The sequence below is a fragment of the Mandrillus leucophaeus genome, unplaced genomic scaffold, assembly GCF_000951045.1.
Source record: "Mandrillus leucophaeus isolate KB7577 unplaced genomic scaffold, Mleu.le_1.0 Scaffold77, whole genome shotgun sequence".
NCBI lineage: Eukaryota > Metazoa > Chordata > Mammalia > Primates > Cercopithecidae > Mandrillus > Mandrillus leucophaeus.
This window is the reverse complement of record NW_012108363.1, coordinates 5848877-5875346: the sequence shown is the minus strand read 5'-3', so window position 1 is coordinate 5875346 and position 26470 is coordinate 5848877. Positions and strand designations below refer to the sequence as shown.

General features: G+C 36.2%; 1 protein-coding gene across 3 annotated transcripts in view; it reads right to left on the bottom strand.

Annotated features, from left to right (window-relative positions):
* Nucleotides 1-2913: 2913 nt before the first annotated feature.
* CLINT1 (clathrin interactor 1) overlaps nt 2914-26470 on the bottom strand; it is a 72094-nt gene continuing 48537 nt past the window's right edge. For 2 of the 3 annotated variants that reach the window (XM_011966694.1, XM_011966696.1), the window contains exons 6-12: nt 26224-26401; nt 22490-22736; nt 20619-20688; nt 11590-11664; nt 8359-8651; nt 6004-6208; nt 2914-4622 (exon numbers count right to left, since the gene is read on the bottom strand). In XM_011966694.1, the coding sequence (XP_011822084.1) occupies nt 4276-4622; nt 6004-6208; nt 8359-8651; nt 11590-11664; nt 20619-20688; nt 22490-22736; nt 26224-26401 (1415 nt within the window). In that variant the 3' untranslated portion in view covers nt 2914-4275. The remainder of the gene's footprint in view (nt 4623-6003; nt 6209-8358; nt 8652-11589; nt 11665-20618; nt 20689-22489; nt 22737-26223; nt 26402-26470) is intronic. The other variant, XM_011966695.1, reaches the window with a different exon arrangement.

The following is a 26470-nucleotide window of genomic DNA, read 5'->3' as shown; positions in this document are numbered from 1 at the left end:
AAAAGTGTGCTTGGAGCATTTAAAGACCACAACTGCAGGATGTACAGTGAAGAAAAATCAGGCCAGGTGTGATGACTCATGTTTGTAATCCTAACACTTTGGGAGGCCAAGGCGGCAGGATCACTTGAGCTCAGGAGTTCGAGACCAGCTTGGGCAACATGGTGGGACTTTGTTCCTATTAAAAAAATAAAGAAAAATCAAAGGGAGAGGAAAACTAGGATTTCATAGTTCGTAATTCAGTTATTTAAAATGACATTTAAAGAACAGGAAACAAAACCCACTTTTGCCCTTCGGGGCTTCAAATCCCTGGGAAGGTAAGCCTTGAATTGGCCATGTGCTGATTTGCCGCCCACAGGGGTAAGCAGCCCAGAGGAAAGGGCTGCAGTAGCTACTCATGGCTGCCCGGGAACAATGTATTAGGCAAGGCTGTCATTTAACAAAGAAGGAAGACACAAGAATTATGGTCATAGGCTGGACAGGATGGCTCACACCTGTAATCCCAGCACTTCGGGAGGCTGAGGCGGACGAATTGCTTGAGCCCATGTGTTCAAGGCCAGCCTGGGCAAAATAGGGAGACCCTGTCTCTACTAAAATTAAAAAATTAAGCCAGGTGTGTGGCACACACTGGTAGTCCCAGCTACTTGGGAGGCTCATGCGTGAGGACTGCTTGCGCCCAAGAGGTTGGGGTTGCAATGAGCCATGATTGTGCCACTGCACTCCAGCCTGGGTGATCGAGCAAGACCCTGTTTCAACAACAAAAAAGGAATTAAGGTCATAGTGAGTTAAACAAAAAATCCTTTCATGGATTTCATTTAGTCTTTTTATCTGATTGCTCATCTGGGTATTAGAAGAATAGCAAGATCCTAGTCAACAAAACTGCAAGTTGATCAATTAAAAAAACTGATCTCTAAAGCTTGTAAAAGTGGAGAACATTCTAATGAGAATTGTGTGGCAAATCCTATACCAGGAGACCACTTTAATAGCTCTCTGCCTCATATCTAAACCAATGTGGCAAGAAATGACTCAAAACATTCACAGAACAATTCATTTACAATTTCCTTGACAGTTAAAAAAAAAAAAGTGGACTTAAATTCATGCAGCTAGTAAAACCCCTTAATTAGAAACCAACTTACAAGTCTCTCAGGCTTTCTTTACTATACTTTGCTTTTAGGAATAAAACAGGAATACGAACTTTTGAATCTGCTGTGTAAACTGACACATGAAGTGTTTAGCACAGTGACTGGCACAAAGAAAGTTGTTGATATGTAAGCATTTACATAAAGAATGGGAGGCAGGAAAACATGTACTGCACATATGTCAGTGCTGGCGGATCTCATCATTTATTTAGTTATCCAACATTTCAAGACTTAAGTTCATTTTGGAAAAAATGAGGGCCCAGAGAGGTCTGGTAAATTATCAAGGTCACACAGATGGTGGGTGATTAAAATGAGATTCCCAGCACATGGTCTTTCCACAATGCAGTCAGTGCTGTCTTCCAGGAGAGCTGAAACACACAGCATTTACCTCAGAAATCCACTTAATATAAGGTGTGCTCCATGCTTAGTATATAGATTTAGCTGTATTTCCTAATATCTCAGCTAGGAAACTATACCACCATGCTTTATCTTCAAAATGAGACAGTGCAAAGTTCAGAAAGATGGCAAATTCTTTAATTCATCTGCCAAAAAGAAAAACTGTTTCATAAATATTTGAGGGAAAAAAAGTACAAACCCTTCCCTCCAAACGTAACTATAGGCCTCAACTCGCTAGTGAGCTAGTGATTACCCTCAAACCAATAGTATTATGGTTATCATTCAGGCAATTCAAAAAAAAAAAAAAAAAAAAAAAAAAGGAAACATCTAACCAAAGTACTTATTTAAAAACAGTGTATGTGGTTCTTGAAGACATCAGAGAAGTGGAGGGGAAAAAAAAAACCCTAGAGGGAAGGAGACAAAAATAAATCTGGAGTGGCTGTGTAGACTCACCATACAAAAATTGCTGGAACAGTATTAACTTTCCCCTCACACCATTAGGCAGAATAAAAAGTTGATACAAGCAGAAAAACTTTGGTTGAAGAAGGAAAGGGTATAGAGGATGGGCTGAAGGAAACCCAATAGTGAAAGAAAGGAAGAGTATTTTCTTCCCAACTCCAAATGATTTAGGGGTATTTATGCCTTTCTTCAAGTATAACTTAGTAACCCCTTCGGAGACAAATCATTACACTGGACAGACAGACAGTGAAACCACCATTGTTTTTCTCTTTCATGGGCTCTGAAAGAAAACTATTGATAAGAAACTCTAAGTTGATGTTCAAGAAAAAAGATATAACATAGGAGGGCATGATACAGGAAATGCTTTAGAGGTCAATCTGATTAGAAAAAGAATTAAAACACAAAGGTTCAGATAAACTTTTACTTCGTCTAAGAATTTGCCACATATTTGAGAAAGTGAAGATACACTTCTTAAAGAAAAAATTTACTTAAGATTCTAGGTTTTAAACATCAGGGACCATATTCTACTGCTGCCACCAGAGGGTGGCTTGATTGCTCTGGAGTAACAACACTTGAAAGCTCCTATTCTTTCAAACTAAGTTAAACACATTGAATTGCTGAAAGATTAAAAACCGCAGTCAGCTAATTACACTCTCTCTCATCTCTTATTCAGCAAATGAATCACTTTTCATTACCACTTAGCTGAAGTACATGAATTTCTGCCTAATTAGAAATGTTGTAGATGGAACATTAGCAAGAATGGAGCAGGTCAGGATATCTTTGCTGCTTCATTTTTAATTCCTAACAGTAGACTCTGATAGGAAAGAATAGAGAAGTCATTAAATAATTTTAAATTATTTATAAAAATTACTTTGCCCAAATTATACAATGGTCTCAAATGTCTAACAGAATGAAAGAAAAAGCAGTTCAACATTGATTTTAATGAACATTTTAATGTTATGTATAACAGAACATTATGAATATAATGGAAATAAAGTTTTATCAATTTAATAAAAAAATTTTCAACATAACATGGGGAGGCAATAATTTGATATCTATATTATAGTATTTATTTTGAAAAATATTCCCAGCTTGAGGGTAAAACAATTAATTTTGCATTCCAAACTCTAGAATCATGATTTTCATGTGAGCTTAATGCAGAATTACAGCAGAAAAATGAAAACATTTTAATTAATTTCCTTTGTCGTTAAATCAATAAAATCTTTGACTGCTACAGGTCTCCTTTAATAATATATATTTAACTCCTCTACTGGAACCGTACTGCTAATGCTGTATTATATACACTCAAAACCAAAACGAAACAAATACTGTATAAAATCTAAAAGCAGACATTTGAGTTGTAACATTTATATTTAACTTAAGGTTTTAATGGATTTTTACCTTTTCAGACACCCCCCCAAAAAAATAAATATTTTTCTCTTTTGAGTGTTCCTGACTTAAATGATGGCTACAGGGATAAACGGAAGGAAGCCTTGCCAAGTTAATCACTGCAAATTGTAAATAATGACGACTAAAAACAAACAGAAGTTTTTTTTCTTTTAAAGGAAACCATAGAGCAGTCCTGAAAAAAAATTTTTCCTAGTTCTGCACAGGATAATTACAGCAGAAGACGTGGGAAAAGTCCCATAGCGATCACCAATTGCTTAAAGAGGTTTCGTTACAATAAAAATTTGGATAGTATAATAGCAGTGTTGCTGGAACATTAGCAAAAGTATATACATTCCAGTTACCTTTGATTTAGCCATAATCACATATGTATGCCTTTTTTGGACAAAAATATATATTTTTATAAAAAACTGATCATCCAACTTTAATGATTTCATCTATGGACTCAAGAGTGGTAGTAAAAGGAACAGACCCAATTATGACAAGGCGATCCAGGGACAGAAAAATCAAGTTCCTCAGGAAAAGAAAGTATAAAATTAGAGATTCAAACACATTTATTCAGCCCTATTCCAATCTTCCCACAAATTATGCTGTTAAATGGGCTCCTCAGTTGATAAAGGCTTTCAATGGCCTCACCACCCACTTGTGGTCTATCCTCACTGGAAAAAAAATGATTCTGACTGCCTCATCTGAAGTGCTCTTGCCTGGCCCTCTGAAATACTGGATATTTCACTTTTATAAAACAGCCTTTTTGGTTCTTTATGTAGATTTTAATTAATTGATAAAAGAAAGGGTAGTTGATTAGCATTTTCCATCCCGACATCACCTATCTCCACAGCTAAAAATTCTTCATTCAATCTGCTTCTTTTACAATCTCTTATTTGCTAAAATTGGCGAAATTTGCAAAGGCATCTTGCTTGGGTTGCACAGTTCCAGAAGTCATGGCTATGTTGGGCATGCCCATTCCCATTGTGCCCGTCAGGCCCATCCCAGCAGCGGACATCCCTATGTTCATGTTCATGCCCATCATGCTCTGGTTCATCATTGGAGTATTTCCAAGAGGGGCCATTCCCATGGGGCCAGTCACCACATTGGGCATGCTCATAGGCATGGGTCCCCCTATCAAAGTGTTAGTTTGGGGTCGGACAGGAAGCATGTTCGATGGAGAACTGAGGTTCACGGCTCCAAAACTTTGAGTCATCACATTCATAGGCTGCTGCATATCTACCGGAAGAAAACAGACAGAAGAACTTTACTACAATAAATTCTTAGGTTCACAGAGCAGAGAACTAATAACTTCTTGAGCATCTGTACTTCTTTAGCCCCATAAAATTTCTTTACAGTGATTTTATTAGAAGTCAATTACTCTGCACTGGTTCCTCTTGAGAAATATATTCAGTGACTATTGGCTCTGGTTCCCCAGAGATGTAGAAACAGTAAGAGTAGACTGGGGAAAAACAGCCAACTTAAAAACATTCCTACAAAACCTACTGTTAAATCCTACTTAACAAGTTGTCAAGAACTAGTGTGTATCAAAAATCTTAAAAAAGTTTATATCCTTTGACATATGCTATTTTTAGAACATTCTATTAAAAAAATCAGAAGTATGAAGATTTATACAAAAATGTTTTAAAAGTTTATATCCATTGACTTATTTTTAGAACATTCTATTAAGGAAAAAAACCGAAGTATGAAGATTTATATAAAATCTTGATTTATAATAACAAATAGCTGGAAACAACTGAAATAATTAGCAAGGGAAATCATACACTAATATGATAACTATCAAGCGCTAACAATCATTTTTCCTAAGAATATTACTCCACACAGGGAAAATGATGACTTAATGTTGAATAAGAACAGCAAGAAACAAACCAACATAGAGAGAATGATCCTAAGTATTAAAAATATGGTTAGAAAAGATGGAAAGCGGCTGGGCGTGGTGCCTCACACCTGTAATCCCAGCACTTTGGGAGGCCAAAGCAGGTGGATCACTTGAGGTCAAGAGTTCAAGACCAGCCCGGCCAACATGGTGAAACCCTGTCTCTACTAAAAATACAAAAATTAGCTGGGTGTGGTGGCACATGTCCTGTAATCCTGGCTGCTCAGAAGGCTGAGGCAAGGAATCGCTTAAAGCTGGGAGGTGGACGCTGCAGTGAGCCAAGATTGTGCCACTGCACTCCAGTCTGGGCGACAGAGCAAAACTCCATCTCAAAAAAAAAGAAAAAAGAAAAGATAGAAATATGTATGAATGGTGATTACCCCTCAATGGCAGAATCAGACAATTTTTGTTTGTCCATCATATTTGCCTATATTTTTTTTAAAAAATCTGTATAGCAAATTTTTGTTTTAGTGATCAGGTCCTCAAAACTCTCTACAAAACAATAAATGTTATCAGGCCAAGAATAGAATATAAAGTAATTCAATGTGCCAGGAGGAATATCCAGTAAATATTATGTGAAAATATCTTAAGTGAACAGGCATTTGGTTAGCTGTGAGTTACAATTTATGTGATGTATTTTCATTTCATAGTTTGTAGTAGTCCTGGCATTAAGGCAAAAGACTGCAAGTACACAAAGAAGTGGGACGTCTTAAGGTAACTTACTCTGTTGCTGAATCATTGTATTCAGTGACGGCTGCTGGGGTTTGGAAGGCTGCATGCCAGGTAGTAAGTTGTCTAAGCTGATGTTTACACTGGGGTCAGACCAAGTGGAGGGCAAGGTTTTGCTGACTGATTTCTGGACCATATCTGTATTCTGATTATAGAGAGGATTAGGCTTCTGCAGCACTGTGCTAACATTTTGCAAAGGCTGGAAAATAGAAAAATGCTCTAAAAATTAAGCATCTGTTCTATAAAAATTATCAGATGGCAATTTAATCACAACAATGCACTTCTGAACAAAGAGAACCACAAATGTTCTATCCTAATGCCTTCACTACCCTGAATCATTAGCTTCCCAAAGAGGTTCCTCTGAAGTCCCAATCAGATTTGAGGTGGATAAAACCAACAATTTACCTACACTGACAATTATTCTCCCAACACTCAAAGTCTAGAAGCCACCATTCCTGGCAAATGCCCAGGGGAACTACCAACTTTAGGTTAGTATAGCTTTAAGGAGATACACAAGTGGAAATTTATCCTTTCAAAACAGAATTCAGAGGCCAGGCGCGGTGATTTACGCCTGTAATCCCAGCACTTTGGGAGACTAAGGTGGGCGGATCACCTGAGGTCAGAAGTTCAAGACCAGCGTGGCCAACAGGATGAAACCCCATCTCTACTAAAAATACAAAATTAGCCAGGCATGGTGGCACACGCCTGTAGTCCCAGTTACTTGGGAGGCTAAGGCAGGAGAATCGCTTGAACCGAGGAGGTGGAGGTTGCAGTGAGCAGAGATCGTGCCACTGCACTCCAGCCTGGGCGACAGAGTGAGACTCTGTTTCAAAACAACACAACAAAACAGAGAATTCAGGATATGACATCTCACATTATACAAGGATATAAGGCAAAACCGTGAAAAAGCAATTTATATTTCACATATCCTGACTGACATTTCCCTGCTCTGTGTATACTTTTACTACCTAAAGTGAGCAACACTAAATGAACTTGATGTATATGGACCAATGTAGGAGAAAGAAGAAATTCAGGAGAAAGAAGCAGAGGTTCCTAATGGTTACTGAGGATAACTGTGAAAAGGACAGAAAAAAGAACAAGAAGAGGAAGAATAATTAAAAATGTACCAATGCAAAGAATTACGACAGTTACAATTAAGACTGCAAATAAAGTAGACTGGCTTTATGCTTAACTCATACATTAGGTCTTATTTCTGTTACACACAGAGCAGGCACCTTTCTGCTTCTTTCTTCTTTTCCTTCATCCTAATACCCCAAAGACAAGAATCTACACATTAAAATGAGTAATTAGCATCATAAACACATATTCTCAATAGTTTGAGTCAAAAATAGCAAGTTCCTGGTACCACTCAGACACATATTTTCCAAGCCTGCACTTGTTTGAATTCTAAGCTAGTACTAGGTAATTTGGATTTAACTATAAATAAAATAGTGAATTAAGAAGCTCCCATTTTAGTTTTCTTTATGAAAATGAAAGTTGAAAGATGAGCCTATAAAACACTTACATAATGTACAGCAGGTCCAGAATTGGGAAGAACATTCACCATTTGACAGAATAATTTTCCATATTAGCACTGATTATTTACAACCAATCAGTGATATTTCTTTAGGGACATGACCAGAAATTTTACTAAACAGATACTTGCCATGAGTGAAACAATATCTCTATGTCTTTTCCTTTTTTTTTTTTTTTAAATGAGACAGAGTCTCACTCTGTCACCCAGGCTGAAGTGCAGTGGTGCGATCTTGGCTCAATGCAAGCTCTGCCTCCCAGGTTCACGCCATTCTCCTGACTCAGCCTCCTGAGTAGCTGGGACTACAGGTGCCCGCCACCACACCTGGCTAATTTTTTGTATTTTTAGTAGAGATGGGGTTTTGCTGTGTTAGCCAGGATGGTCTTGATCTCCCGACCTCGTGATCCACCCACCTCAGCCTTCCAAAGTGCTGGGATTACAGGGGTGAACCACTGCACCTGGCCTATTTCTTTTTCTTAAAGACAATTTAAAAAAACTATCAAATACCAATTTGTTATAAGAATAAATTTTTGCCATGTTCCTCCTCTGTACAAAGGCACCAGCTTGGCTTTACAGTGACTACAAGATGGGGGAGGTCTTGCCTTCCAGAATGCAAATGACTATGCTAGGGGAAAGAGTTTAAGGTAAATGAAATGTGCAGATGCATGTGTATATATATATATACACACAGACATGTATTCATACACATAAAAAGGACTTGCCTATTTTTCTGTTTTACACTAATCTATTATTAGATGAGTTAGAGCATCTCAAAGATGATAAGTAACAACTTCCAAGGGAACCAGACAACTTACCTGTGATCTTGACATAGGCAAACCAAGTCCCACAGTATTAGTGCTCATCATAGAGAAATTCATACTCTGGGAAGATGTCATGGTTGCCTGGGATGAGCCCATAAGATCAAACAGGTCTGAAGAATTCGAGGCAGCAGGAGGTGGGCCTAGAGCTGATTGTGAGCCACTAACGAGTTCTACCGCTGGCTGTGAGGCATTGCCAAAGAACTCGCCACTGGAAGCAACAGGGCCTGATGGGGCTTGGTTGAAGGCACTCCAGTCACCAAAGTCTCCATTCCCACTTGCTGCTGTTACTAAGACAGAAATAACTCTAAGGGTAAGAAACTTCATGAAATGCACAGAACGAATATAACAATCTATGAACTGAAACAAATTAGAGCTGATCTGAGTCCACCCAGATTAACATCTGCAGGTACCATCTCCATCTGGACAGTATTCTTCCTCATGAATATTACACGAGAGTTAACAAGGTGGCAAAGAAAAAAAAAATCCTTCCAAATATAAAGGAAAATCCATCTCTTGGCAGCTCTATAGGTGACATACTGAATTTACCACAAAAAAAATGGCCAGGCCTGGTGGCTCACGCCTGTAATCCTAGGACTTTGGGAGGCCGAGCAGGTAGATCACAAGGTCAGGAGATTGAGACCATCCTGGCTAGCGCGGTGAAACCCAGTATCTACTAAAAATACAAAAAAATTAGCTGGGAATTGTGACACGCGCCTGTAGTCCCAGCTACTCGGGAGGCTCAGGCACGAGAATTGGTTGAACCCAGGAGGTGGAGGCTGCAGTGATTGTGCCACTGCACTCCAGCCTGGGTGACAGAGCAAGACTCCGTCTAAGAAAAAAAAAGAATTTCTCACTTATTTGGCCATACTTCTACTGACAACACAAGGGCTATAACCTTAGCACATTGCCTGCTTCAACTGGGACTGTTTATTTACAATAAAAAAGAGGAAGAAAACTCATGTAATATTAAAAAACACAACCAAGCCAGAAACAAGCAAAACCCTATCACTATACTTTGCAAGTGTAAGGTTGAATGCCTAAAATCCATACTCTTAATCGCTATAGTCTTATCAATTAACCTCTAATCAATTCTTATATTGAAAGGAACAAATAGATAAATATGAATAAATGGAATTTGAAAAAGCAAAAGGTGAAGAAAGAGCTACATAAAAACTGTCATCTGAAAGCAAATAGTAAGTATGTACCTTCCAAGTTAATTAACACCATCTCTTTGCACTCCATGTTCATTTACAACTTGGAAATACATTTTGTCTAGCCTAAAAAGTGACCAACCACTACAATATCATGTCTCATTATGCTAAATATCAAGAGAATAATAATGTGAAGTCTTTAAAAATACATTCTTCCATTACCACATTAAAATGTAAGCACCCTTGAAAGAGAAAATAATTCACTTAGAAACTCCAAGTTCTACTAACAATTTAATATAAGAATTGGACTAACATTCTTTACCTCAGGGTTTTACTAATACATGACTTTGATCTTTTTTTATTTTTTTTAAAGAGACCGCATTAAGAGTTTTACAATTAGTTCTAGATATTAAACAATTTAAACTAAGTAAGGCTGTTGGATCAATGTAAACTTTATGCTGATTTTCTATCTGTTTGATCTATAATGCAGAATATGAATGGAAACTGGGGCAAAATGTGTTGCCCCACCTGAAAACTTCATATCTGAAATGATTAATCACGGGAGGAAAAGATTTCTAGTGGGGCATGTATTGTTCAGAAATGATTAATCATTGTTGCAATGGTTTCAGCCCCCTGCATAATGGTGGTCAGGTGATATTAATCACATGCATACAGATGAAGAGATGTATCACTTAGGCAACATTAACATATTCAAATTATTTGCAAAGTAGGCAACTTTATATACATAAAAACTTTGAGAATTAGACAGGGAAGCTGTAAAATAAGGGTAACGTTTACCTTCCACTTTGGTTTGCCTAAAGTAAGGCATCAACCCTTAGAGGGCATAATCACACTTTAAAAATGAAGCAGAAAATCACTCAACAATTCTAGTTTCTGGAAAATACTTGGAATTTACAAAAATAAGTTGTCAAAATAACCCCAAACCATTCTACAAGCTATGTATCTTTTTTCCTAACTCCTCACAAACCTAACCAGATATTACTAAATATTACTAAATATAAATTTTAATCCAGTTTAATATAACGGCAACATTTGACTTGTGATCAGTAACAACACTAGCTCAGTTAAATTACATCTTTTCTCCCTGCCTCACCTCATGTTTAAGATTCTCATAGCTAAATTTTAAAAATATTCTCTCTCAAACTTCAGACTGACCAGATTTTATAAAACAAATAACACAACCTCTTCAGTTCACAACCTTAAAAAAAAATTAAAAAGACACTTAATGAATGTAGCCCCTATTTTATTAGGTTGGTGCAAGAGTAACTGCGATAATTGCACCAACCTAATACATACCTCTATAGACACTATCCTCAAAAAGAACCAAGACAAGTAACACAGTTCCTAGTTTTAAAAAGTTGAAGGTTCTGTGGCTTTCGTAAAGTTAAACAGTTACCATATGGCAGGGGTAGGTAATAAGATAAAAATATTAATTAAAAAAAGAAACAGGCCTTTCACCTCAATCCTTGATGTTTAAGTCCATATCCTGTTTGAATGCCGCTTTTTGTTTTAAAATTCTATTCTAATAAAGAATGAGAAAGTTTTGCCTGAGGTTCAACTGCTCATTATTTTAGGATATGTCAAAACGAAGTTCGGTTGTTTTTCACATAAATACTTTTAACATATCTAAATTAAAAAAGGAATACATTTCAGTAAGATAGTTGGTCTGATCCCCATGTCCCTATCATTCATGAAAATCATAAGCTAAACTAAACATAAACCATGATATTCTTGCTGCTATTAAACAAAATAAGATTAGTTAGAGATACTCACATCCTCCTTTCCCTTTCAAAAAAGCTAAACAAGAGTCACCTATGAATACGGGCAATTTTCTTTAGATGTACTGGAGTAGTCTGTGACCAAAATAATTCATTTGGCACATTTAAGGCATCTGCCCAATAAAACACCTTGTGAATAAGTTCTTTAGGAATTATGAATTATGAATACTACAAGTAGAAAAATGACAGAAAGAAGCTGACTTGGGGGGAATGGGAGTTGTTTTTAATAACCTTTTTACCACCCCAGACTTCTGGCCAATCAAATAGAATCATACCTTGGGAAGGGAAACTGCCTGATGCAGCAGCTGAGCCAAAGTCAGCAAATCCTCCGAATAAATCAGCTGATCCTCCTAGAAGTTAAGAAAAAGGTAAAACTGTTAGAACTAGAGAACAATTGTAAATAATTTCTGGAGGCCATTTTAGTGCCACAAAAAGTACCTAATATTAGAGGCCCACATGCCTCATAAAAGCTAGTCTGTTGACCTAGATTTTCATGTCACTATGTTCCCTATGAGCTACCATAGACTCTTTTCTGTTCCTCAGTCCCGTATCTAGTAAGATAAATGACACTGTATCTGTGGTTAAAATTATCTAATATTTCACGAGCATAATGTGGAAAGAATACAACTTATCCAGCCATTATGCTCTTTAGAAGAGTCTTCGATGGATTCTAAAACCTGAGTAAAATGCTGCTGGGGAATAAGATATTCACAAAACAAGTAAATAAAATGCAGGATCTTTGATTGGACCCCGAATTTTTTTCTAATTGCTATCCTGAAATGACAGAATTGAGACACTGGGGAAATCTGAATGTGGTCTGTATATTAGCATTAATACTGTTTTAATGTTAAATCCCAAGTATGATTATATCACGATCGTAAAGGAGAATGTCCTTGTAAAGAAATATAGGTTGAAGTATTTTAGGGGCAAAATGTCATGATTGCGACTTCCTCTCAAGTGATACGGATGAAACAAACAGTACACAACAAACAAATAAAAAAGAACCAGAGAGAGAGATAAAGAAAATGGGGCAAATTTTCTGTACGTTTGGAATTTTTAAAAATAAAAAGTTAGAAAGATAAAGTCCACTTGTATAAAATCATTTTAGAGTCTGGTGTGGTGGCTCATGTCTGTAAATCCCAGCACTTTGGGACGATGAGGCGGGGGAATTGCTTGAGCCCAGGAGTTGAGAGACCAGCCTGGGCAATATAGTGAGACCTCGTCTCTACAAAACCTTAAAATATTAAATTGAGCATGGTGGCACGTACTTGTAGCCCCAGCTACTCAGGAGGCTGAGGTGGGAGGATTGCTTGAGCCCAGGAGGCAGCGGCTGCAGTGAGCCGAGATTGCTGCACTCCAGACTGGGTGACACAGTGAGACACTGTCTCAAAAAAACAAAAAACAAAACAAAACAAAAAAATTATTTTAAGCAGAGAGAGGGAGAAATATCAATACAATAGTTTTGGTGGATGTTTCCCCCCCGTAGTGTTTACTCCATAAAAGAGTAAATACTTGTGTTTTGTAATTTTAATGCATGGAAAAAAAAATAGCTTTTTTGCTACTTCTAGATAGGTGTTTTTAAAAGGGTAAGGCCCAAATTATGAGTCTGCAAATCAACCTCTGTGTGCGTAACATTACATTCTGACATAAAATTATATTTGTAAATACTACATGGGTAAGAATATTTACTTTTACCTATAATTTCAATTATAACATTATTTCAAGTAATACTCCTTTTTTTCTCAGTTTAGGTAGTGAAATAGCCCAATATCTGAAACTTTAAATAGTTGTCCTTACTTTTGTCTGTCCTTAAAGATTTCACCTCTTAATAGTCACAACCTTAGAAGTCTACAGCAGTTCAATTATGGTGCTTTTAGTGTTATGTGAACATTATATAGGTTACATCACAGCTGCTTAGCCTGCAGTGCTTAGAAACTAGCCAGGTGGGACTGGAACATCTGGGCTGCACTCAAACACCACCAGGGACAGCTTCCAACATCTGGTGCCATTTCTGAATTGTCTTATCGCTGCAAGACATTCTGCCCCATCTGCTACACTCAACTGGGTTAATTAAACTAGAACCATCTCCCCTTCCTAATATATGGCCAACAGTAATAAAAGGAACAAATCAGTTTCTGATATGTGTGTACTTGGTATTTCTGTTTAATGCACATTTACTGTAGGTAACTATCAGCAGGCATAACTAATTCCTCATTGCTTCAGCACAGATGTACATGCTCATACACACACACATATATATATCCTCCCTCACCAGTTGACTAATGCCAACCAAAGTGAAGGTGCTTCAATTCTATCAACACTACAGTTTAGTCTAATTTTTACTTCATCTAAAAGAGAGTATCACAGTGATCTGGTTTTCTCTTCCTTAAAGTTACAAACATTGTGATAAAATGTGACAAGGAACACAAAAGTTCAATGAGTTATATGTTTAAACCATTTAAACAAGCACACATATTAATAAAATCTAGCAAGTAAATGAATGCTTCAAACAGTTGCTGCTTAGTATTCATAAGTTTGTTTTCTGTAAAGTTCCTTCATGTTAAAACCATTGGTCAAGTATACTGTTGGGTAACAGAATGATAATCAATCAATTAATACAACATTAAGGGATTTAAAAATTAAAGATTATTTTAATTTGCTTCATTTAAGCAGTAAATAAACATCGATATATAACTTATTATACCAAACAAGTTAGGAGTTAGGGATTTTCTTTTCTTTTTTTCTTTTTTGAGACGGAGTTCCACTCTTGTCATCCAGGCTAGAGTGCAATGGCACGCTCTCAGCTCACTGCAACCTCCGCCTCCCAGGTTCAAGCGATTCTCCACCCTCTGCCTCCCGAGTAGCTGGGATTACAGGCGCCTGCCACCATGCCCAGTTAATTTTTTTTATTTTTAATAGAGATGGGGTTTTGCCATGTTCGCCAGGCTGGTCTCAAGCTCCCGACCTCAGGTGATCTGCCTGCCTCAGCCTCCCAAAGTGCTGGGATTACAGGGATGAACCACCGTGCCTGGCGGTGTTAGGGATTTTCAAATCTTATTCAGTCTAGGCTACAAAGAAAATACACGTTGAGGATAAAAGCTGTAGATCACAGCTTCAAACTGGTAAGAAATGTTATTTTTGACATATCCTGTATTTAGTAATTCAGATAATTATCCTCCTTCTATCACCAAAACAGAAATTATATGACATTCATAACTTATCTATCGCAAATAGTATTCCTCTCCATCCATATTACAGGGATTTTGATTTCAACATGAGTAGCTTAAGAATACTGGGAGCAAAGAATGGAAAGATGCATGTAACTATTTTACAAATAGAAGTTGTCTTTCTCTGAAAATGTTTTTTCTCTCTAATCTTTTAAAGTGCCACATACTATGCTTTTACTGGTACTTTAAGAAATGTGATCTTTGGCCGGGCGCAGTGGCTCAAGCCTGTAATCCCCGCACTTTGGGAGGCCGAGACGGGTGGATCACGAGGTCAGGAGATCAAGACCATCCTGGCTAACATGGTGAAACCCCACCCATCTCTACAAAAAAATACAAAAAACTAGCCAGGTGAGGTGGCTACTCGGAGGCTACTCGGGAGGCTGAGGCAGGAGAATGGCGTAAACCCGGGAGGCAGAGCTTGCAGTGAGCTGAGATCTGGCCACTGCACTCCAGCCTGGGCAACAGAGCGAGACTCTGTCTCAAAAAAAAAAAAAAAAAGAAAGAAAAAAAAAGAAATGTGATCTTCAACTTTGAAAACTGTCTCAAAAATTAAAAATCTCTTTATTTAGAAAATGTTTCTCTCTCCTAGGACTATCCATATCTATATGTATGATACTCATACCAAATTCCACATTCATTTTCTATACTTAAGCATTTTCCCAGATAACTTCTATCTAAATTTATATTCTAAAGGAATATAAATAAGACTCTACCAAAAATTGCTGCATGTGGAAGACTGCTGATTTTCACAACAAGTGCTATCCTTCAAGATTCCCACATGAGAACTGTCATTATAAATGAGCCATTTCCATCTGCCTTTTCAGGGCAGCAAGGAGGTTATTTACAGTCACCAGCTGGGAACATGTTATTTCCCAAAGCAATATTGTGAACAAGAAAATACAGCTAAACTAGACAGTACTTAAACGACAAATGGAAATTTTCTTTGACAAAAAAATTTAATCTAGATCACATTAAGACAAACTTTTGCATGAAGAATTCTAATACATACAACATCAAAGCAATGGCAAAGTACAATAAAATATGTACATACATGACAAAGAGTTATTATCTATAATGCACAGTTTTAGAATATCAATAAGGATGAATACTCCTAATAAACAAAGAACATGAGTAGATAGTAGCAACTGGCCTATAAAAATATGAAGTGTTCAAACTTAATCATCAATGCAAAATAAAATGAAATATTGTTTTCTCTTACCAAACTGAAAAAGCTTTAAAAGATGCTATTGTGCTACAAAATTTTGGAAAAACAAAAAAAGAACGTCTAGAAAACAAGGGACTAACTGGCTAAATTATAATACAGCCACCCAATGTAAGATTATAAAGCAATGAAAAGCATTATAAAAGAATACCAACTATCATAAGAAAATGGTCGTGAGATCTTAGGTGAAAAGCAGTTTATCAACATACATAAAGAAATGAATAAAACCCAGAAAAATCCAAACAAATGAAGTCATATCTAAAAGCCTGAAAAAGATTGGCCACATAATAAATGCTTAAGTAACTACATCCATGGAATATGTAGAAAATGTATTTTAAAAAGATACTCAGCAGATTAATACTTGATGTGTCTAAATTACGGCAAATCACTTGTTTTCCACCAAATTGAGCATGCATTACTTTTGATAATCAGTGAAAAAGAGAATATACTGAAAAAATTTTATTTTCAGTAAACTTAGTTTAAAACCAGAGACAATACCTACCCAAATGATAAGTTGGTGTACTAAGAGTGGAACAAGGTGAGTATTTACATGTTCATGTAAATGTCTTCAACTAACTAGTGATTACTGGGTACAAAGTAGCTGGTTCAAATGTAAATGTAATACACATTTTGGATTTGATATACCTTAATCCTTTCAAATGTTTCTTTTTAACTTAAAAAAAATCAAGACATACTGCAAGTCATTTAAGTTCTATCTGTATTGATTATGCTGAATTTTCTCTTCAACCTCATTTATTGTACTAGAAATATCTTGTGTAACAGTATGTTAATCAAGACCTAAATTTCTTAATTACAAAAGGACAAAAGGGACAAGTTGGACTTCTTTTTAAAGAGGTGAGATCAACTGAAAAAAGAAATGGCACAGTTTTTGGCATTCTATTTCCAATTGGCTTATTTTCTAAATATAGTCACGCATTTCTTAATGACAGACTGCATTAGGGCATTAGGCAATTTTGTCATTGTGCAAACATCATAGAGTGTACTTACACAAACCTACTTAGCCTACTACATACCTAGGTTACAAGGTATAGCCTATCACTCCTTGATTTCAAATCTGTACATCATGTCACTATACTGGATACTGTAGGCAACTATAACACAATAGAAAGTGTTCATACATCTAAACATAAGAAAGGTATGGTAGAAATATAGTATTGTATATGGAACCATGGTCACATACTATGCAGTCCATGACTATACTTTAAATTATTTTTCATTTCTTAAAATGTTTACTTAGAAAGGTACTTTATGTAAAAGCCACTGAAACACTATTTGAGTACAGATTTTTAAAAAATATCACCACAATGGGACATTTATTGAGATATAAGATAGTCTCAAGTAAATCTTGATAGGTTTTACATATATATTTTTAAACTTGGTAAGATATTCTACAATGATTTTACCATATATACTTTTGAGAATGCTAAGAACATGTAATCACACACACAGACACACACAGGAAAATCTAAGCATTTTCTCAGAGGATATATTTATCTGGTGAGTGGTACAGATGCCATATCTGCTTAGCTTTACAGTTAGTGCCCACATTACTCGCATGATGGTACTATTATAAATATGGGCACATCTGGTAAATGACACCCAAATGACATACCAAATACCAATGTTAATATGGTAGATTCTTATACCTTCTCATGTGTAAGTGCTAAAGATTTAATGTCCAATTTCCTTTCACTGCTGAATTCAATTTAAAAGATATTATTAAAATATTTAAATAGAGATTGGGAGTAACTAAATTTATGTAGTGATTTAAGAGGGACCTGCACAAACTGGTTAAACATACGGTTTCAAATAGGAGATAACTTTAATTTTTAAAAATCCTTCTAATATTAATCTTATTAGTTGCTTTTTATTAAGACAAAATAAAGGCAAGAAACCTTCTAGATTTCAAACTTTCTCAGTTACTATATTAATATTAATTGCTACTTCTATTTAATTAGTCAAACTACTGTTTGCACTAGAGAAGAAAAACCACTCAAAGGTTCCTTGCCAAGTAAAGGAAGCATGTTGGTATTTAATAATTCTCTCTGTTCAAAGCAATCTTGATGTCAGGGAGGAAAAGTTATATCCACCCATCTGACCTTCCTAGTTAATTCTTCTCTGATTGCTCCATTAAAACTTTCTACAGATGCATGAAAGGGGCCCTTTAAATATTTCACACCAGGAAGTCCAAAATAGTTGATATTCTGTGACACTATATCTGTATTATATGACTACATGCTAACTACCAGTTAATTCTACAGTTCAAATCTTAAACATATAAAAATATATCACATAAATTGTTAAATGACTAATGTAGCTGTCTGTAACCTTGGGCATTACAGTCCAATCAAGTTTAAAGAATAATTTTAAGAACAGTTGGCAGTTACAGAAAAAAGGGAAAGGGAATTGAAGAATTTCAGAAAGTAGGCCAGCCGGGCGCAGGGGCTCATGCCTGTAATCCCAGCACTTTGGGAGGCTGAAACAGGTGGATCACCTGAGGTCAGGAGTTCGAGACTAGGCTGGCCAATATGGAGAAACCCTGTCTCTACTAAAAATACAAAAATCAGCCAGGCGTGGTGGCGCATGCCTGTAATTCCAGCTACTCAGGAGGCTGAGGCAGGAGAATCGCTTGAACCTGGGAGGCAGAGGTTGTGGGGATGGGAGGGGAGGGGAGGGGTCAACTAGATATCTGGGCCGGGTGCAGTGGCTCACGCCTGTAATCTCAGCACTTCGGGAGGCTGAGGCAGGCAGATCATCTGAGGTCAGGAGTTCGAGACCAGCCTGGCCAACACGGTGAAATGCTACTAAATATACAAAAATTAGCCAGGCACGGTGGCAGGTGACTGTAAACCCAGCTACTCGAGAGGCTGAGGCAGGAGAATTGCTTGAACAAAGTTCATGCCTAATCCAATAATTTTAACATAGTATGTGAGGAGGAGGAAATAACAGGGGGCTTTATATTATATTAATTATACTAAACTATCAATGAAAAGTAATTTCCATCATAGACTTACACTTAAATGTTAATTTAAAGTTGTTTTTTTTTTTTTTTTTTTTTTTGAGACAGAGTCTTGCTCTGTCGCCCTAGCTGAAATGCAGTGGCGTGATCTCAGCTCACTGCAAACTCCACCTCCCAGGTTCAAGCGATTCTCCTGCCTTAGTCTCCTGAGTAGCTGGGATTACAGGTGCCCATCACCACGCCCAGCTAATTTTTGTAGTTTTAGTAGAGACAGGATTTCACCACGTAGGCCATGCTGGTCTCAAACTCCTGACCTCAGGCGATCTGCCTGCCTCAGTCTCCCAAAGTGCTGGGATTACAGGTGTGAGCCACTGTGCAGAGCCACAATTCGGCTTTGAAAAATCATTACACACAACTGGGAATAATAAATTTACTTTGCACATTAGTCATACTCCAATCTTACTGTCTACATTTTAATGCGAAATGAACTTAGGCTTGGAAAAGACTGTCTTTAAACAGAAGTTGTATTTGTTAAGCTGTTCTGACATGTCACACAATAGTTCATTAAAACTCCATAATCATCCAATGCAACCCTAAAAATACCAATTTTCTTGAAAATAACTGATCAGGAATGACTCAAAATCTAGCACACACTAGAAATAAAACTGAAGAAATCCCAAACCATAGATGGGATTGATGATTTCCCATCTATGAGAATTAAAGGTAAACAGTTCTTTTGCTGTATCCCTCTTTTTTTTTTTTTTTTTTTTTGAGATGGAGCTTTTCGCGGTTGTCACCCAGGCTGGAATGCAATGGCGCGATCTCTGCTCACTGCAACATCCGCCTCCCGGGTTCAAGCAATTCTCCTGCCTCAGCCTTCCAAGTAGCTGGGATTACAGGTGCCTGCCACATGCCCGGCTAATTTTTGTATTTTTAGTAGAGATGGGTTTCACCATGTTGGCCAGACTGGTCTTGAACTCTGATCTCAGGTGATCCACCCGCCTCGGCCTCCCAAAGTGCTGGGATTACAGGCTTGAGTCACCGCGCCTAGCCGCCCTCTTTAAATATGTTTGGTAGTTACATACTTTCAGAGAATGTCATTCCTCTGACTGAAGCACTTGCCATTGTTTATCACTAGATAACTATTTGTAACTGATTAATAATTATTTTCTCCACTTGACCTTTGCATGAGAACAACTACTCTGTTTTAACATTTACAAGCACTCAGATCAGTGTCTGGTTCAACAAATATTTGTTGAATTAAAAGAATAAAAAGTTAAACGATCTCTAGGCATGCCCAAGGCAGCCGCAATTAAAATTTAGGGAAAGATGGTAAAATGTGCAGAGCAGTACATTTTGCTTATAAAGAAAGTAAAGGCAACAGCTTAAATGCAATTTTTTTGTTTCTCCAAGTTAATCTTAAAAAAGTAAAAATGGAAACTACAGATTCCAAAATCTTTGACGAAAAATTTCAGAAAAGTACATGATGCCTTGAAATATTATTTATTATTAATTAGGGAAGATGCACTACATCAGGTTATGAGGAGTCATTAAAATGTAAGTATGATAATGAATTGAGGATACTATTACTAACCACCAATAAGTATTGACCACAAATAAAGTTTTGCTAGTCTAAGGGTCAGTCAGAAAAAGGTATAAATTAGGGATAACTTAGAGAAATGGGTGTACATATAAAAAGATAAGCAAAAGTAACAACACAATAATTCCAAGTAATGCTCAAGACTAATTTCACATAAAAAATGAACCCAATGCAAATAAATAATTTCATTTTTCAATCTATCTTTTATTTGGCATTTTAAAAAATGACTCTCGAACCAAGGTTACCAAAAAGAAAAGGCCCATGTAGAAGCTTACCTGCTGACGGGCTGGTGCCATCAAACAGATCAACAAGGTCACCAGATGACTTGCTGCTAGGCACTGAAGTCTGAAAACACACACATAACTCAGGAGCTTAGAAAAGATTGTTTTTCTAAAATCAGCTCTATCCATCTCTAATTCTCAATTTAGACATAAATACCTGTAATTAGCTTAATAAGGGTAGGGTTTTCTGGAGAAAGAGTACTGACCCTGAATCCTTATGGAGAGGCAGTGAGCACCTTTAAGTAACTCCATTCCCAGCAGTGAAAAGTCTCTTAACATCGACACTTTGTTTCCTACCTCACTTTTCTGACTGCATTTCACGGTGGAAAACGGGTGCCAGATCCCACTCAAATCTTAATGCTATGTATCAGTTCATTTAAAAAAAAAAAAAAATACCCTAGCATATGTACCAGTCCCATACAATATATTGAGTCATAATTGCCCAGGTATAAAATAAAAAGGCCAAGACCTTGGCCTGTTTACAAGAAAGCTCTCTAGATAATTCCAAGGCTTGAGATCCACTGGATTAGAGGTCAAGATCCTAAACAGCTCTAAATTTCTATGAATCTTAGCAATACTTATTGTTTGTGTATCACACAAGTTAGTGTAATTCTATGTTATCTGATATATTCTGGAATCTGTTTCATATTTAGTTCCCAAACTAAACTGTGAGGCCTATACCTGTAATACTATTTTTGTCTTCTCCACAGAGCTAATAAGCACCCTGATACCAAAATACCTATGTCCTGTATGTTCGATACATACATGCTAAATTAGAACTCAATTATTAGGCAATGGGGAAACACTAAGATCCTAGGCATGTTGATCTGAACTTGGAAGATTAAAGTACTATATACTGTGATTCCAAAACACTTTTAAAAAGAGATTCAAATGAGTTGAGTAACTTCAACCTTCTAGACATTTTGGTGGGGGAGAAGGGTAAATGAAAACAAAAAAGAAGCTTGTACTACAAATATAAAATATTTATTGCACAGTGTCATATATTCAGGCTATACTACAAACTTATTTAAAATCCTTTAAGATACGTGATAAAAGTCTCAATCTATTATTAAAAAAATTATACAGATATCTGGCAAAAGCGGACATGGTATTTGTTATTGCAACTAAGTAGGCCTGGTTTTATTTTTAGAGTCACCTACAATTTGCTGGATACATTAGAAAATTGTTTTTCCCAGCTTGTAGTTATTTCTCTTGCAAAGACACAAACTGGGGAAACAGTAGTGGGGGAAAGTGATAAAAACAATAATTTAGTCTTTTGAGGCAAATCTCCCCCTTTGGCAGATTTCTGCTGAAAAGACTAGGGTTTGGCCTAGCAGGTGGATTTCATGTCTATGGTAAATAAAAACGAAGATGGTACAAGAGGCAGTGCTTCCTCTGGTGCCAATCAGTAATGACTGTGAGGCAAACACACCTCCCTTTTATAGGCAGTGTTTCTACATTAAATGAGATAACTTGCTCCTATATATCTCTTCTTACTCCCTCGTTTGTCATTTCTTAAAACTTCCAAATACTTCCAATGTTTTCTTTAGTGAATCTACTTGTGGTTGGTAACCAGTGTTGTCTAGAAGGGAACAGATGCACTACATTCTGATTCACAACCTTCCCCAAATGTACCAAAAGTGCCATATCTACTTTCATAGAAAGTACCCAGACAATTATTCAGCAATTGGACAGGTTTCTTCCCTCAAAGAGACTTCTTATTATTAATGTCTCTGGGTAATACATGCCAGATAATATAATTAATATGATTGCCTAGAAATGCCCAAGCCTACTAATGCAGAAATTCTAAGAGCGGTTTATAAAAATAAAACCATGTATAATGTGTAAACTACCGCCATTCCCACCTTAACTGAAGACTGAGGTGTGTGGGTTGAAGCATTCTGATCTGGACTTGCTTTGTCCCCTGTGTAATGTGCTGCTGCTCCAAGATCAATGGTTTTGGAAGGATTTGCTGTGCGCTTGTGTCTGGTTGTGGTGGTCTCTGTGGCCTGTGTGATATGAATATGCTTTGTCGTCACAGTCTCCTCTTCATCTTTGAATTCACCTTTGGGAGATCTGCCTCTTCTCGCTTTCTTTTCCTCATCGCTGTCGCTAAAAGATATTAAAAATGAAGCAAAATAATAAGATGGGATTATTTTAAAATGGGTCCCTTAGTGATTTGAGCTAAAGAATTTCAAATGCAGTAACTCCAAAATTTCAAACTTTGACTATTTGACAGGGATCAACAGAATGTTATCTAAGCTGTCTGAATAATGATATGTGTGTGCTGGGGAGGGGAAGTGGGAACACAGAGAATATCCTATATAAGTCTAAAACACTGCTACAAAAAAGTATTTACATAAATGTGCATAAATAAAAAATGTCAAAATAACTCAAGTTTTTGTTTATTACAGATTTAAGCTTAATTTAAAAATAAAATAGCAGGATATGGTATCAGAATCCATGATAAGACCCTGAGAGTTCAAACACTTGAATTTGATGATTATTTTCTTGACATGGATTGTGTGCAAATAGCTATAGTTCCACTTTTATAACACAATTCTGCATCAACTCTCAAAGACTAATATATGTACATAATATTAAAATTTCAATGGATGCCAAAAAAAGTCATACGTCTTAATTCAAATAATTAAACTCTTATCTGTAAATGCATGAAAATATAAGGGAATGCACTTTACAACTGTGCTATTTTACTATGGTATCAGGAGATCAAACTTTTACATAACTATGGAAAATGCTTTATAGAAAACAACTATATTTAAAATATTTTAAAGATAATTATCCTTCAGCCACATTCAAAAAAATTTTCTTTCCTTTTTCTTTAATAGTGAAAAAGATTTTAAAAACTAAAAAGTAAAAGCTGGGTTTTCCATATGCTAGGAATGAAAATATCAGCCCTAATCTGTTCTCCAGGAACAAGTCATTGGGTTTTTTTATGATGTAAGTAGGAGACAGAAAGAGAGAAAAAAATTACTTGAAACATGTTCCATTACCTATACTACTTAATTTTAGAGCAGGTGGTTTAATTTATAAATATCCTGGAATATAATATTTAAAATTCTCCTTTAAACTATGACTACTGCTGATACAATTTACCTCAGACTGAACCACAGCAACTTGTACTTAAATATAAACCAACTTGGAACTTGTATAAATCAAAGATCAACAAGAATGACTTCCCACACAGAGCAAAGAGGTTAAATAGGAACCTACAAGTTCTGATATGCATTCAAAAGCCCTTACTAATTTCTCAACAACAAATGACCTGAAGATTCCCATCAGTCCTATAAGTAAAACTGAAATTTCTTACTTTTTTGGTGCCCAATTTTATTTCAGTGCAAAATAATTTGTTTACAAGTTGAAAATATAAATCTGACTAGCACACAATGAAATAAATGGAAGCTCCATATCTGATCAATGTTCAAGAATTCCTGAATGTAATAATGAACCAGTAAGTATGAAATTCAGGTGACGTGCCATTGAGATTGAGGTCACATGCAACTTTGTCAAAAAATCTACTCTTCTTTCACACATACTTTAAGATCAAAAGTTCCTGGTGTGTCCTATCATTATCATGATAAATCATGTTCCCTGCATTTTCACTCTTTTAAACCTAAATACTCATTAAAGATTTAGAAGCTCTAGGACATCCTGTCTTAGAGGCAACATAAAAAATAAAAATCATGGGAGAAACAGAAATAAAAGAAGGGAGACAAAGAAAGAAAAAAACTAAGGATAGAAGGGCAAAGGAGAGAAAGTAACAATACAGAACCCACACAGATTTCTAACCAGCCTACACAGCCTTATTGTTTATAAGTAAAATCTAAGACCCAATCAGACTGTGTGGACCTGACTAAAGTAACACAGTTAGTGATGGAACTGAGCCTGCCCTGGAATGTCTCTTTTTCAAGACTGTTTGAAAAACTGGAATGTGATCTTTGAAGAGCCAGAACTTATTTTTAGCACTTTGAATAAAACTATTTTACAACTATATATCTAGCTTTTTTATACTGAAAAAGTATGCATATGATAATTATAAACACTAAACATTGGGAGGGAAATGGTGCCCATTTCAAATATATGGAGTTGTTTTCTTCATTAATGTTTTTGTGGCCTGTATAAGTTTTGGCTTGGTTTGGAAAACATTATTGAAATTATGGTCATTATTCTGTTGGTATTTCCTGAAGAGACATTCCAGGGATTTAAAAGATAGGAAAATATCCTAAAAATACACTAATTAGATTGTATTTTTGTTTGGGCCTCTTTTTAATGATCCCTAATTCTGAATTATTAAGATTTTTGGCACAAGGTAAAAAAAAAGAGATGGTATTTAGTTACGAGAACTCACTTGAAGGCTTGGTTCCATCACTAACTGTGTTACTTAGGCAATTCCACACAGTGTGACTGGATCTTAGGTTTTACTTATAAACAATAAAGGCAAAATTCTTATGCTACTCTAGTAGATATTGTGAGGCACAAATGATAAGGGTCAAATTTACAAAGTAAAATTTGCTTTGTAAATTAAGTGCTATATGCATTACCCTTTATATTGTCAGAAAAATTGGTTTATAACTATATTGGTAGGTAAGAACAAAAGGGACTGCTGCAAAGTTCAAAGTATTGTTCCATGTAAAATGAAATACGAATGCCCTATCATCAGAAAATGTAGTTTATAAAAATACAGATCTGCTCTCAAAAACCAGTTCAAAATCCATTTGGATTGTTTTTCTGGTACACACTGACACAGAATCATAATGAAATGTCAAGGAATCACTAAATTTCAAATCCTTTAACTTATGTTTAATTAAACTTAATATATAAACTTCATTATCCCTCAACATCTTAGGTCCCTGGATCATCTAAGGTCCAAATGCAAAATAATCTACACAAGTTTTTACCGGGGAAAAATATCCAAGAGAAGACTACCAGCCTGAATAAAAATACACAGGATCAACTTCAAAAATAAGTAGACACTGGCAACATGGAAAGTATGTCAATACTAATTGCAAGTAGTGTATAACCTAGCATCTTAAAAATAGTTACACAGTGCTTGCTTCGACAGCACACACACTAAAACCAGAACAATACAGGGAAGATTAGCAAGCCCCCTGTGCAAGGATGACTTGCACATTTAAGACTTGTTCCACATTTCTGCACAGGGCATATTTAGGGCAGTGAAACTATTCTATAAGACACAGTAATGAGAAATATTATGCATTTGTCAAAACCCATAGAAGTGTACAATATAGGAAACCCCAATGTAAACTACAGACTTTAGTTAATAAGTGTATCAATACTGACTTTTCAATTGTCAACAAATGCACCATAGTAATGCAAGATGTTCACAGAACCTGTTATGAAGGGGAAATGGGCATATGGCAACTCTCTGTACTTTATGCACAATTTTTCTGTGAGCTTAAATTGCTCTAAAAACAAATGAAGTCTATTTTAAAAAAAAAAAAAGGCCCAATTTCAGATAATGTTAATACCCCAAACAAAACCAACAAAAACCCAAAAACCCAGTGGCATAAATTTAGGACTCTTTCTAAGAGACCTGGGAGACAAAGTGTTAAAATACCTGCATCTTTCTGGAGAGTCTTCTCTATCTTTCCTCCGGAACTTGCTGATGGTGTCATCAATTGTGCTTCCAATTTTATCACTCAGCTCACCTAATTTATCACTGAATGGAAAAGCACTCTTGTTTTTATCCCACTCCTCATCCCATTTTGATTTGGGCTCAGGATCATATCTTTCACCTATATAGAGCATTAAAAAACAAGCAACTCTAAGGACATTAAATTCAAAAGGTATCTACAAGTCCTTAT